The sequence below is a fragment of the Emericellopsis atlantica genome, assembly GCF_019669845.1.
Source record: "Emericellopsis atlantica unplaced genomic scaffold F5Z01scaffold_34, whole genome shotgun sequence".
In the NCBI taxonomy this organism is placed as follows: Eukaryota; Fungi; Ascomycota; class Sordariomycetes; order Hypocreales; family Bionectriaceae; genus Emericellopsis; species Emericellopsis atlantica.
In genome coordinates, this window is record NW_025764736.1 from 166,720 (window position 1) to 179,137 (window position 12,418).

The 12,418-nt window shown below is 50.5% G+C and overlaps 3 protein-coding genes across 3 annotated transcripts; 1 reads left to right on the forward strand and 2 right to left on the reverse strand.

The window, feature by feature from the left end:
- Positions 1–2,560: 2,560 nt before the first annotated feature.
- F5Z01DRAFT_665634 (putative PTH11-typeG-protein-coupled receptor) lies at positions 2,561–4,012 on the forward strand. Its single transcript, XM_046264169.1, has 4 exons — positions 2,561–2,861; positions 2,908–2,944; positions 3,004–3,071; positions 3,124–4,012. Exons 1-4 carry the CDS (start codon positions 2,673–2,675, stop codon positions 3,898–3,900), a joined length of 1,071 nt encoding a protein of 356 aa, XP_046114591.1. The 5' UTR covers positions 2,561–2,672; the 3' UTR covers positions 3,901–4,012.
- A 2,615-nt stretch (positions 4,013–6,627) lies between these two features.
- Positions 6,628–7,652, reverse strand: F5Z01DRAFT_745380 (putative alkaline dihydroceramidase Ydc1; the record flags this gene model as incomplete). Its single annotated transcript, XM_046266931.1, has 3 exons — positions 6,628–7,048; positions 7,082–7,363; positions 7,611–7,652. 3 exons carry the CDS (start codon positions 7,650–7,652, stop codon positions 6,755–6,757), a joined length of 618 nt encoding a protein of 205 aa, XP_046114592.1. The 3' UTR covers positions 6,628–6,754.
- A 3,217-nt stretch (positions 7,653–10,869) lies between these two features.
- Positions 10,870–12,195, reverse strand: F5Z01DRAFT_629086 (uncharacterized protein; the record flags this gene model as incomplete). The annotated part of the gene is made up of 1 exon (XM_046261640.1): positions 10,870–12,195. The coding sequence occupies one exon, from the start codon at positions 12,193–12,195 to the stop codon at positions 10,870–10,872; it is 1,326 nt and encodes a 441-aa protein (XP_046114593.1).
- Between the last annotated feature and the right edge of the window lie 223 nt (positions 12,196–12,418).

Consider the following 12,418-nt stretch of genomic DNA (forward strand, 5'->3'; position numbering starts at 1 on the left):
TAGGTATTATTTCGAGCCTAAAGAACCTAGTGAGATTTTTCCAAATTATATTACTGTATAGTCAAAACCGTCCTAGGATACCGGCATGCGAGCAGACGACCAATCCAGCGCTACCATCCCCTACACACCCATCTCCCGGCCACTCCCCCTCTCTCGGAACTTCGCGCGGACTGCAGGTGATTCTAAAGTAAGAAAGCGGTCTAAATGCATTATTGTATGTCTTGAAAGTGATATCGACGGTTCTTTGAAGGGCGATGTCTTAACAAAGACCCGGTGTAGCGGCTTTATAGACTGAACGTATTTCGGGGTCGAACGCTGGGTGGATGTGATCGGTATGGATCACCTGTCATATGCCATGTTGTGACAGCGCATATGTCAAAATGGTCAGCCATGGAATTGCCGTTTTTCACAGCTCTGCTGCACCAACGCCTGTATGAGAGCTTGTTGGGTCTCTGCCATTTGCCCAACAACACGTTGCATGTTGCTGACATGAGAGTGTTCGGTTTTTAAGAGGGGTATGGTGTGTTTAAACCACAGATTCCGCTCGCGCAAGCACTGATGGTGGTCCATCCAGTATTGCGCGCGCAACAGATCCTCCTCGGAGGCACTTGCGTGTGTCCCAGGGTTGTCTCGCGCATCAGGCATCTGTGCAGCTTCTCCGGAGCAAAGTACTACCAAAAAAAGGGTCGTCCTCTTGATTTGGTGCGGGGTGGCATACATACGATAGTGAAGTAGTGGCGCGGCCTGATCGGTTTGCTATTTCAGGCTGATCTAGTCAGGGTCGTACAACCGCAAAATGGCCGTGATCCCTCAACATTCAACAAGCGCGTCTCTTTTCAATTCTCCTCCAAAGGCAGACCTGTTATTCGTCTTGATTCCGAAAGCGGCGTTATTAGCTTAGGTTTTCCTCACCCGCGTAGATCGCTTCTAGTGGCAGGAAGTATGCTGGTTCTGTGATGGCCTAGCGAGTCCGTTATGTTCGAGCTGCGCAACCTGTCTGCCTGAGCTCTGGCGTGCCACTATGTCCGGCAGATTCTCATAGATCATGTTTACTAGCCGAGTCATTTGTTATTGCCAAACTCAAATGGCAACGTTATCTTCCAAACCCAATCAATTCAATCGCACGAAGGTCTCTGACCCCAGCCAGTCAGTCAGAAGGTCTCCCTAGATTGGATCTGATTGATTGAATGGCGGCCCTGCCACCACCTTTCGAGTGCCTGGCGGCATTGATATGCCGCACAATACTTGATGTTCCGATGGAGAATGGAGCTTCAAACGTTCGCGGTCATGGATCTTGCACCTATGGCAGGCTTCGTTCAATGATCTATTACACTGCACTTTTTTAGCCCGGCATTAATCGGAGGTTTTTTTCGTTAACATAAGACAGCCAATTAGAACAGTTCGTACGCTCACATACTTTTGAGTAGGTTGGTCGTGCGTCGATCTCAGACAGGACTGCCAGGATTGTGAGTTATGTATTTGTGGCCATTGTTAGATTACAGCTCGTGGTCCGTCTGTTGATTGACCTCCGCCTGAACTAATCAGTGGTGCTCTACAATAGCAGTGATATAAGTCACCATATCGGATGAGCCAATGTGGTAAATAGGGGAGTGTTCTGCCACAAGGGTCATTGCGGCTGGATACCGGGACACGTGCAGTATGAAGCGTAAAGGTTGTGCGTGCAAAAGGAGTGAAGATGTCGTAGACCTAATTCATGAGAGCCATATTGAAATCTGCGAGTGAAGTATCAATTCTGCATGGTTTGAATCGTTCCGCGCAATAGGATCTTCCTGACTTCAGAGATCATCCGTCAGCCCTCTCACCGTTCTCTCTCCGCATTCCAAAGCTCCGCTACTTCACATTTAGGCTCCTAGCATCGGGCTACTTGGCGCTTGAAGGCATACACTCCATGAGGCTTGGGGAAAGATCTTTAAGGAGACATAGATACTGATTCATAATTCAAATCACTACGAAGCGTTAATAACCTGGTTGAGCGTCAGAGCAGAGGCTTGCTGGGGCTTGTCCCACAGGATATATGATACATCGTACAACCCTCTATATGGCCTGCACCGAACGCCCCCTAAGGCCAACATTTGGTCATACGGATCATCCGCCTATACTCCGTTTTCGTCCCACTTAGAGGTGGCATTTCGGTCACGATAGATCACGAGCCCACGGCAAATCCACTCGGTATTTGCCAAATCTCGTGCACACTCACGCCTTGGATCCTGCCTATCTCCAGTGGAGTACCTGTATCTCTTTGCGAATGCACCGTTCGAAGTAAAGAAACCAACCGAGAGACCTTCCAACCTTCGGGAACTTGACAAGAGACCTAATGATGCATGAGGGACACCAGATCCCAATTGGAGAGTACTGTACAATTGTACTTCCAGGTAGGATTCCGCATCGTCAAGTGCACGCCAAATAAGGACCCCAGGCAGTCCAAACAAAGACATGGAGGCCGCTCTAGCCCGCTCGACGTCATGTTGTAAGTTTTGGCGATCTTGGAAGCGGTCAAGATGATGAGCTTTGCCTTATGCACTACTTTAACCTTTACGAATGCGTAAACCCTGAGCATCAAGCAAGTGGTCGCAAGCACCCCGTCCTACCCGGCGACTACCTTATTCTAAAGCTTCCTCGCAGACCTAATCTCAGGTTCTCAATCGCACACAATGACCCTCAATTCAGGCGGTGAGGCCGCTTCCCAGGGAAGCGAAGATGGAAATGTCGCATATCTTGTGTATGCTCCTTCGGGAGTTCTTCTCTTCATATGTCCGATTCTATTGATCCTCCGGCTCTGGGTTCGATCACGGGTCGATGGGAAGCTGAAAGCCGACGATTTGACGGCCTTGATTGCTTGCGTGAGATCCGCGTACCGGTGGGAGTCTTCAGAGCTGATGTCAGAAGTTCTTCGGATTGCTCACGAGCGCCGTGTTAATAGCTTGTAAGCATTTCCAGACTATCAATACCGGTCTCTTAAGAGCCATGGACTGACCCATGCAGCGTGCCAACACGGCGTGGGCCGTCACTGGGCAGATCTCGGTGTGATTGAGCGAAGAGACTCGCTCAAGGTATGTCGAACCATTCACACTCCCCGCTACATAAGCTGAGCGATACTGGAAGTATCTCTACGTCTCGCGAGTGATGGACAAGTTATCGCTTGATCTTGCCAAATGCAGCGTCGTACTATTCTATCTCAGGGTTTTTGGCAAGATTCGCTGGTTTAGGTGTTGCTGTATCTGCCTCATGGTGATCATCGGCGGTCACTGTTTCGCTGCGGTCTTCGCAGTGCTGTTCCAGTGCCAGCCTCCTCGGAAGGCATGGCGCACGAGCATCGACGGTGCATGCATCGACAACGGCCAGTTCTGGCTCGCGAACGCTGGATTCTCGATCGCTACGGACGTCATCATACTCATGCTGCCGATGCGCTTAGTGTTCGCTCTTCGCGGACCTGGGCTGCGGCGAGTAGCATTGACTGTGTTGTTTGCGCTTGGACTCTTCGTTCTAGCGGCCTCGTCTCTACGTATGATGAGCATCGATGCATTAGCGACGACTTCAGACATCACCTACGATATCACCTATGTCATGTGGACTATCATCGAAGTGCAAGTGGCCCTCGTGACTGCCAATCTATCCGCACTTGGGCCTCTCTTAGGACTCTGCCACCAGCTCAAGGGCAGAACAGGCAGATATCTAAGCCCCTCGAAAAGTTCAGACAAGCGCCCTGGGGTGTCCCAAAGTCAGTGGCCGCAGCCGCACCATGCGGATCATTCCGCCATGTCCATCGTTATCGAGCGTAGCGGCGAAGCTCATCCGGAAGCGCCGCCAAACGGAGTTTTGCAGACAACTGAGTTTAGTGTTCTATATCCACCAGCGAGTGATGACTCGTTGAGGCGCTGAAAGAAGCATGGGGAGGGTCCTCGTCAGCACCACTCACCTCGGGGGCCAGCGCTAGAGATGTATCGTCACTGGCCCAACAGTTCCACGTGGACGAGAGGTTGTAGAATTACCACAGAGGTGTTTTGAATATAACCCAAGACCTAGATCGGCGAGCGGCCACGCGCTCGTGATATGATTCAATAGAGGCTCTGGACCACGCACACCGTGATTTGATGCCGCTTGTTGCTCTTGCTGCTTATGTAAAGTTCTATCTCACTCATGACTAGAGGTAATGTTGTCTTTCCATGGACTAGATATTCATATCCTGTTCGGTGCAGTGCTTGATGGCCCTCCACAGACCTAAATACAATGGAAACGTCTCGGGCTTCGCGCAGCGTTTGCACCGTCCTATCTAGACCGCAGGTGCGCTCTTGACAGGATTGTCGTTGAGGAAGTTGCGACGCGGGTGTTGTCCTCGATACAAGAAAACATTGCAGGTCTCAGTTGCGTTACATGTTGGCCTTTGCAATACTGTACGTATTTCATTCAATTGACTCTGATTATCCTGTCCGCCCGACAGAAAGCGCTTAATATATAGATATTGAGTACAATAATATGCCTTCACCCTGTACTCGGCATCGTAGATCAGGCCGCGCAGAGACATTGATATCGTCCCCAGCTTCGCTTCATCGATTTCAAGAGGCGATACCGAAGCCATGCCGTGGAAGGTACACAGAGAACTTTTACTCCTACCAAGTCACAACGGATATTTGACTCTTTGCACCAGACGTTATCTTCTGAGAACCAATCAAGAATCATACCGCGCCCAAACAACCCGACTGACAAAATGATAGCCCATAAACCAAGCTATGTAGTACATCTCTCGGTATCGAGTGCAATCGAACAGCCAATACGTGACCATGAATAATAAATAGTCTTCCTCATGCTAGCACAAGGGCTAAGAATGGCAAGAATGACGGCCTTAGAGCGCCTTTGGGTTACGCGTCTTCGTTTGAGGCGCTGTAGATGTTATTCAAGCGACAAAACGCGACTCCGAATGTGACCGCCGAGAGGCGGCACGGCGCAGCCAAAAAGTACATATTCGCTTCTCGATGACGATTCACAATGCATTTCTTCTCTTAAGCGTGTAGGTTCGCGAAACTTGACTCCTGCGCCCCCCGTAGACAGTCGCCTATGGCACCCCACCAATTGCGTCGTAGTGGCTGCGAGACCATACCAAGCGGAGAATTCGATTGGCGGAGCAGGTTTTCTGCGCAGATTCAACATGTGATGGATTTGTACGAGTCGACCATTAAAACATCCACAGTAGCCGCAAGCGAAAGATCGATCAGCTCATCGGCCAGTCTCTATAGCGTAGTATCTGACGAGGAGCCCCGCACTACCAAGCTATATGAGCATCCCAATTCTGCTATAGAAACTGCAAATTTGACGCCAGCGCCATGTACTAGGCCATCGGATGTGCGATGGCACCCTGACCGACCCCTGGCTCGCATTAGATACAGTCAGCCCAACGAACGAAAGCCCTACAGCCTCGCGGGACGGTATTCAAGAAGCATGCTTAGCAGCGGGCGGCGTCATTCGCAGTCTGGCCAAAGCGCGATCAAGAGATCAATGGCGGCTATCCACAGAAAGACCAAAGCCCAGATAGTCCTGGCTATTAGTGCAGTACAGGACTCATTTTGTCTGAACGCGGAGGAAAAGGCCTGGTTCGAAGAACGACGACGACACTCCTGAGCCTGACCCCGCATATGAGTATAAGTCAGGTGCGGGTCTTGACTGACGACGTATATCACGAGAGTCGTTCTGACCCAGGCCGCGAAATGAAGACGTCAGAGCAAGTCTAACCTACTCTTAAGGCTCGTGATATCACCGGTCAGAATTCCGTCCAAGAGAGTTGTCTATAATCCTGGGATCGAATCGAACCTGTTGGCTTAGCGTGACAAAGAGGATGTGCCCTTATGCTGATCATATGCAAAGTCTTTCGTACTCGGGACCTACTCAAGTATCTGTAGGCGCCAATTACGTACGCATGAATTCAAATGTGTGACGGTGAGCATATCTCACTCGCGCGCTGGGCTCGGAGGGGGGGGGTATTGTGCCACACTCGGTCACTGCGCGGCATGAGCGCTGGGAGGGCTCAGTATCTCGGACACACGGTAGAGGAAAGGAAGGGAGATATCCCAATTAAAGGGAGCATGAAGCATGGGAGGATAAAGAGCTCTAGAGCGTAGAGCATACATATGTGAGGAGCATAAATAGGGCTCAAACGCCGCTTCTCTTTTGCAACAATGAAGGCGCTTGAACAACCTGATTCATAACGCATCACGGGTGAGCTCGAAGCCTGGTTTCATAAGGCGAACATACCATTAAAAAAACCCTGTATAGGTAGACGGATAAACTGTTTAGGGATTCATATAGATATAGAGCTTACTCGCTTATTATAGATAGGGCAGTAAGGCGCGAGAAGCGTTTAAGGTTAGCCTTAGGGTGGTACGACCCGTCATGCGACCGCATTTACCCCACTTTCATCACGGTCGTGCGCTATGCGTACAAAAGACGATTGTTGTGTGGGTTTGAGGCGGCCCCTTGGAATTTTTCGCGTTTCAGTATGAGCACATGGCTATCCGTCATTCACAGTCATCGTGCCGTAGTTCTTTATAAGGAGCCTTACTTTGGGGTTTCGAGTCTAGAGAGCTGGGATTTCACCGAAGTTAGGGGGCAGCCACTGGTATTGAGCACTTTATTTTTATTCAAATAATTGAATATTGCGGAATATACACTGTTTCCTTGAAGGATCAGTCAGACATAAGGTTCTATGATTCTCTAGGGGATGTTTTCGTCCTGGCCAAAGTGTTTATGTCTCCTTTTCCTTTCCGCGGCGGCATTCCTCCCTCATTTCTCTGGCCACATTCATGAATCGGCCTGCACCGATGCCCGTTAAGATGTGCCACCAACCGTGAAACTCGAGCAGCCATGGCCAAGGCAGTCCAACCAGTTGCCTAACATTTCGAAGCATGGTACAACACTCAAGGTCAATGTTCCAAAGGACATACCCAACTAGACATGCTCCGAGAGACGGCCACGTCCGCTTATTCCAGTCACGAGCCTTCTCTCTCGGGAACCCCGGTTCAGTCCACCAAAATAGATACTGAGCGCGACAAGTCACGGCAGCGATTCAGACAGAAAAGGCAAGGACGTGGTAGAGGATATTCGCGGACCAGACGTAGAAGACTGAGAAGCCGAGAACCACGGCGGTAAGGGTCACTGAAATGGCGCGAACTTTCGAAGTAGATTGCCGTATGCTGAGAGTAGCCTGGAGCACGGACCAAATGATACCGATCATGGCAAGCTCGTCGGCATATTCAAGAGTCTGGCGGAGCGACGCATGGAATAGGAATGAGCCGATCCCGAGGAACAAAGGGATATAGACATGAAATCCCAATTTGGTGCGAATAGCCCGCGGCTGCCCGAGCCGTACATAGATTGGAGAGCAGGGTAGCCTATGCAAACGTAAGTATTTATAACTCAAGAGGAATCAGAGTCGACGGGCCTACTGTAAGCGAGGTTTGTAAGCGAGTTAATAAACTCGGCAAGGTAGAAAGTCACGATATAGTCCTCTTCGCAAAAGCTTTACGTTTGTCAGTCCTATATGATTTGAAGGAATATGAAGATGCTGGAGAGTTTGGAGTGGGTTACTCACTTTGCCCTACTTGTAGAGGGGCTATATGCGCCGCCATTAGCGTTGGGATCATTGTGGAAGGAGATTATGTGATGACCTATTACGGCAAAGAAATTAGAACAGTCCTAGTTGCGGATCGTCGATTCTTCGTCAGTGGCGCCAAAGGTGGTTCCAGACGTCAACAAAAGGGTCAAACATTGACCAGGAGTTTGGCAGGTGCTGCTGCAATCAACGTGCGTCGTGATGTGAATAGTCTCCCCTTTGGTAAATAGGGTAGCGGAGATAATGCCACAATGAGATGAACACAGCCGAGTGTCGACGTCCCGGCCTCCAAAGAAACACACAGCTCATAAGCTCAATGGCAATCTCACGGCATCGAATAAGGGGGTTTTGTACCGTCTCCGGCAAGACTTCGGCGTCATGCGGCTCGCACGTGACCCACGGGAAATCTCCATCTTTCTCCACCAATCGTAGCAATCACATCGATCACCAGCAAGAACACCATGAACTGGGGTTGATGAAGAGAGTGAAATGGTGCACAACGTCGCGGTCTCGCTGCTATGTATTGCGAGTACGGGGGTCCTTTGTGACTGTATTAACCTCTTGGTCTTCCTAGAAACATTCCACGGCTGTGACGACTATTCACCCCTGTGCACGTGACCCGATTGGGGCTTACTGTGCCACACCCAGCCACAAGTTTTCGGCCCCAACCACCCTGGGGTCCCGCGATAACCTTGGCAGGCAACATGCGTCTGGTAAGTGATGACGCAGTACGGAGGACGCTTTCAAAAGACTTGTCCTGTCAGACACTCGTTGCATGCCAATGTTGTTGCAGGCTGGGGTCGCTAGCCCTGTGCACAGGGAGCCCGATTAGGTCACGTGCATCAGGGGCCACCGATGGAAAAGCCGTCGCAGCAGTGGAATGCTTCTAGGAAGATCAAGACATTAATACAGCAAGAACCCCGTACTCGCAGCTAGCTAGCAACGCCCTCGCGACGCTGTGCACCTTTTCACTCTCTTCATTGAATCCAGTTTCTGACATGTCCTCGGCTCAGGAGGCGCTAATTAAGGGCTTAACGCGACTACTTTAGCGTTACTTCGGTCGCTGACTAAGACTATCAAAAAAACGTGTAGTGCCTCTGTATTTTTTGCTCATGAGTGATATTACTAGCGCCTTGGCAGGACATTGCTTTTGACAGTGTCCTCCGTATTAGGGAGCTACGCTCCACTGTAGCTAGTTCTACCTAGCTCCATAGCATTTAATAAAATCATTTACGTATAGATTACTATCTACGATATAAAAACTACCGTATAGCCAACCTCTTAGGTTAACGATATCCTAGTATACTTAGTTTATGAAACCGACTTTTATTCTATTTACCCAGTAGCTACTGTACACCCGAGCGTCATACAGAGGGCGTGAGCGATATTAGATAAAATTAATATAATGAGCAGATACGTACTACTATTTTGTTGGGGGGAATAGCAACGGAAGAGATGTGGTCAGAGCCGCAGGCTGCCTTGTTGTGACGTTCGGGTCAGACTAACTACAGGGTAGGTAGACTGAGGTCGGTTTATGATCTGAGTACACTAGGATGTCGTTGACTTGAGCGGTCGGGTCACAGTCGAGTGCAGTAGAACTGATCTGCGTTGACAATTGTATTGATAGCTGAGGAGCTGGGTAGAGACTGGCTATGGTGAAGCGTAGGGGCTTCCTATATACTATGGTGATCACGGAGTGATCACGGTTCCTTGTAGGTGATCAGAGGTGATCAAATGCAGTTGATCGCCCTGATCATGGTGTTGAGTGCAGTGCATCAATGTGATCAGTGTGTGATTGGTGGAAAAAGAATGGGTCATGCGTGAGGTCACGTGCGAGACGCATGACGGACTCATGCGGTCGTATGTTGGGTCGTAACACTTGTGTAACCTCGGTTCCCAGCGACAACCGCGTCGTTGGAGGTTGAGGCTATCATAGAGGCTGCCCACGCGGCAACAATAACACAACAACGCAGATACGCTCGAAAGAATAATGGAAGAGTATTACAAGGCTCCTAAATAAATAATGCGACGGGTCTGCAGGGTCGCCAGGACCGCAGCCGGGTATTAAAATAGCGCAACTAGCTATATAATAACAAAAGGTAACGTAGTTTGAGTAAAGAGAGGCAAAGATTAATTAACTAAGGTAATAGAGCGTAAGGCTCCTTATCAAGAACTATGGCACGATGTGTCGCACACATCACAAAGTCTGTATCGTCCACACTACAAGGTTTCTTCGCCGTCGCCTCATCCAATTTCGGTTGCAGAAAACGGTCCCAGAAACTGCGTGGCGACTCCGTGATACCAGTTTCTGATTCGCCTGTCCGCCGTCGACGATTGATGGACAATTTCCACACTATATAGAATCGTAGGCTCGTCTTCGTCTGATGTCTCAAAGGTCGCCAGGCGTACAGGGGCTTCGCCTGCAGGTCTCAGGCCGCTTCTCGGAGCGGGCGATGCGTGCTACGTATCATCAGACCCAGGGTTCTGGGTTGGGTCGCTTGAGTAGTCATCATATTCGTCCATAGTTGTAGTATCAAACACAGACGCAGCGAACTCCCTCGTTAGCTCCGGCAAGTTCGCTCCAAGAGCCTAGTTCATCTCTGCCCATTTCCATACGTTTCCATCGCTTCCTACGCCCCACTTCTCCAACTGTCACGTGAACATGTGGTTCAATACCAGTTTTGCTACCCGGCATCTCATCAATTAAAACTCAGCGCAATGGATACTATGAGGAATGTAATCTTTCAAAGGTTGATTCGAGAATAGGAGGGGAATCTCAGCTGGGGCAATCTGGAACTTTATCTTCTTCTAGATCCAGTCCGGGAGTGCCTGAAAAGCCGTTTGTAGCTTTTACAATGTGCACCAGTTTAAAGAGAGTAAGTGGGCCTTGAATGTGGTTTTGCGCAAAACAATACATCGCAATTAGACAGCGGAAGTCGCGGTCTACCAGGCCTTGGAAGAGCCAGGAGGTTCGGGCCAATTGGGTCGTCAGGGCGTAACGTGGACTAACAACCTGGCACGGTGATTGGCTCTCGACTTTCGTCTGGCTTGCGTTGAGCGCTTTCCTGCCTACACATATCCACATACTAGCTATCGGCGTCAGTCGGAGGCGCCTTGCATTGAATTTGCGTTCCTAAGAGCTAGATTCCAAAGGAACGTATTATTCAAAGACACCGCTTCGCTACAGGACCAAGCTCCCCTTGCTTTTCCGACCGCCAAGTCGCGTTGCGTATGCAATCGGAGCAGATTCATTCTTTCGACATCTCGATCAGGCTTACTTCATACTTGATGAGACCTTTCAATGAAAGAGGTAGATTCCGACGTGATAACTCGTCCACGAGATCCTGTACGGTTTGAGCCACTTGATTCCCAAAATACCGCGCAGAACCCGGCGGCGGATGCGATGAGTCTTTAAGGCATTCATTTTGGATGAAATCGAAGCTCTGCAGCAGACTCGGATTCTTTCGAAGAGCTCTGTGCCTAGAAGGAAAGAAATCACCCGAAAGCAGAACACTTCGAAGGTCGAGGAGTATCCCGTCCTGTATTCTCGCACCATGTCCTAGAAATACCAAAGCGAGCCCCCGGTCGATACTCGGTCGCTGAATCCCGACGAGTCTGCTGAGGTGGCCCCCGAGAAAGCCGTCGATTTCGTAGCCAACCCTTGCATCTCGCCCACATCTGGAGGCGGCTTGTCCCAGAAGGCCCAGCAGGGCATCACAGAATACGTTCCTGTCATCGCGCATAGATGGAGTGACTCTTTCTGCCACTGTGACGTCGATGAGTCTGAAAATCTGGTCCAGACTCAACCGGCCGGACAGCTCCCAGCCCGCTGACTGGATAAGCCATCGCCCAACGCGATGATCTCCAAGCTCACAGCAGCGGAGTAGACGTCCATACATGTCTACCCCAAGCATGATAAGCGTCTCAACCATCGGCCCTATCCTGTGGCTCATAGCAAGATCAAGCGGCGTACAGCCGGGCATCGTCGGCCTATTCACATCGATCCCGCAATTCCTGACGAGATGTGTGACGAGATTGGGAAGGCATCCCTGCACCGCAGCATGCAGGACGCCAAGGTTGCTTTTGCCGGTACGTAGAGATGCGCCGCGCTCCAGGAGAAGAATTGCCGTTTTCTCTCTTCTGTTGATGATGGCCTCGAACAGGGGTGTGCTGGTCATGTTGGGAGGGCCATCCGCCGGAACATTATTGTCCAAGAGAAACGAGACGACGAGATTTCGCCCTCGCTTCGCCGCCAGATGCAAAGGAGAGTAGGCGATAAAGTGAGGCTCTGGAGGTAGAGGGCATAGAAACCCGTCCATGCCTCGGCACTGCCATAGTTTCGCCCCCCCATGCACCGCAGCTCTTAGGGTGCCCAGAGCCACGGAATCGTCGTGACAACGAACAATGGCAGAGAAAACGGAGAAGGAGCCTAGTTTCTCGCAGTCATTTCGGTAGAGCACTTCGTTGCATACTCTGAAGAGCTGTCGGCAGGTGAGAACAAGGGCGGCTTGATCTCGCGTGGAGCATAGGCCCGCGATCATTTGGGCGATCTCGACTGGCAGCATTGTAAACATTGTGAAGTGCGCGGTGAACAGTCTTCATCGCGGCAACCGAAGCAGGGACGTCAACCCACCACTGAACAGAACGAGGTCTTTTGCCGTCAGAGTTCGGCTCCTTTGTACCTGTCTTCCATCGTCCTACCGGTTGAGAAAACCGTGGCCATTCGCAGCGCCAGCTCTTGTCCGGAACGTCAGTGCGGACATCATCCAATTCCGGAGTGGCCACAGTTGGCCTAGA

Excerpts from the sequence above, each read along its gene's own strand:
- F5Z01DRAFT_665634 (XM_046264169.1), top strand. The coding sequence starts at position 2,673 with ATGACCCTCAATTCAGGCGGTGAGGCCGCTTCCCAGGGAAGCGAAGAT. Across the intron at positions 2,945-3,003 it reads GAGCGCCGTGTTAATAGCTT|CGTGCCAACACGGCGTGGGC; the intron begins GTAAGCATTTCC and ends TGACCCATGCAG. Across the intron at positions 3,072-3,123 it reads AGCGAAGAGACTCGCTCAAG|TATCTCTACGTCTCGCGAGT; the intron begins GTATGTCGAACC and ends CGATACTGGAAG.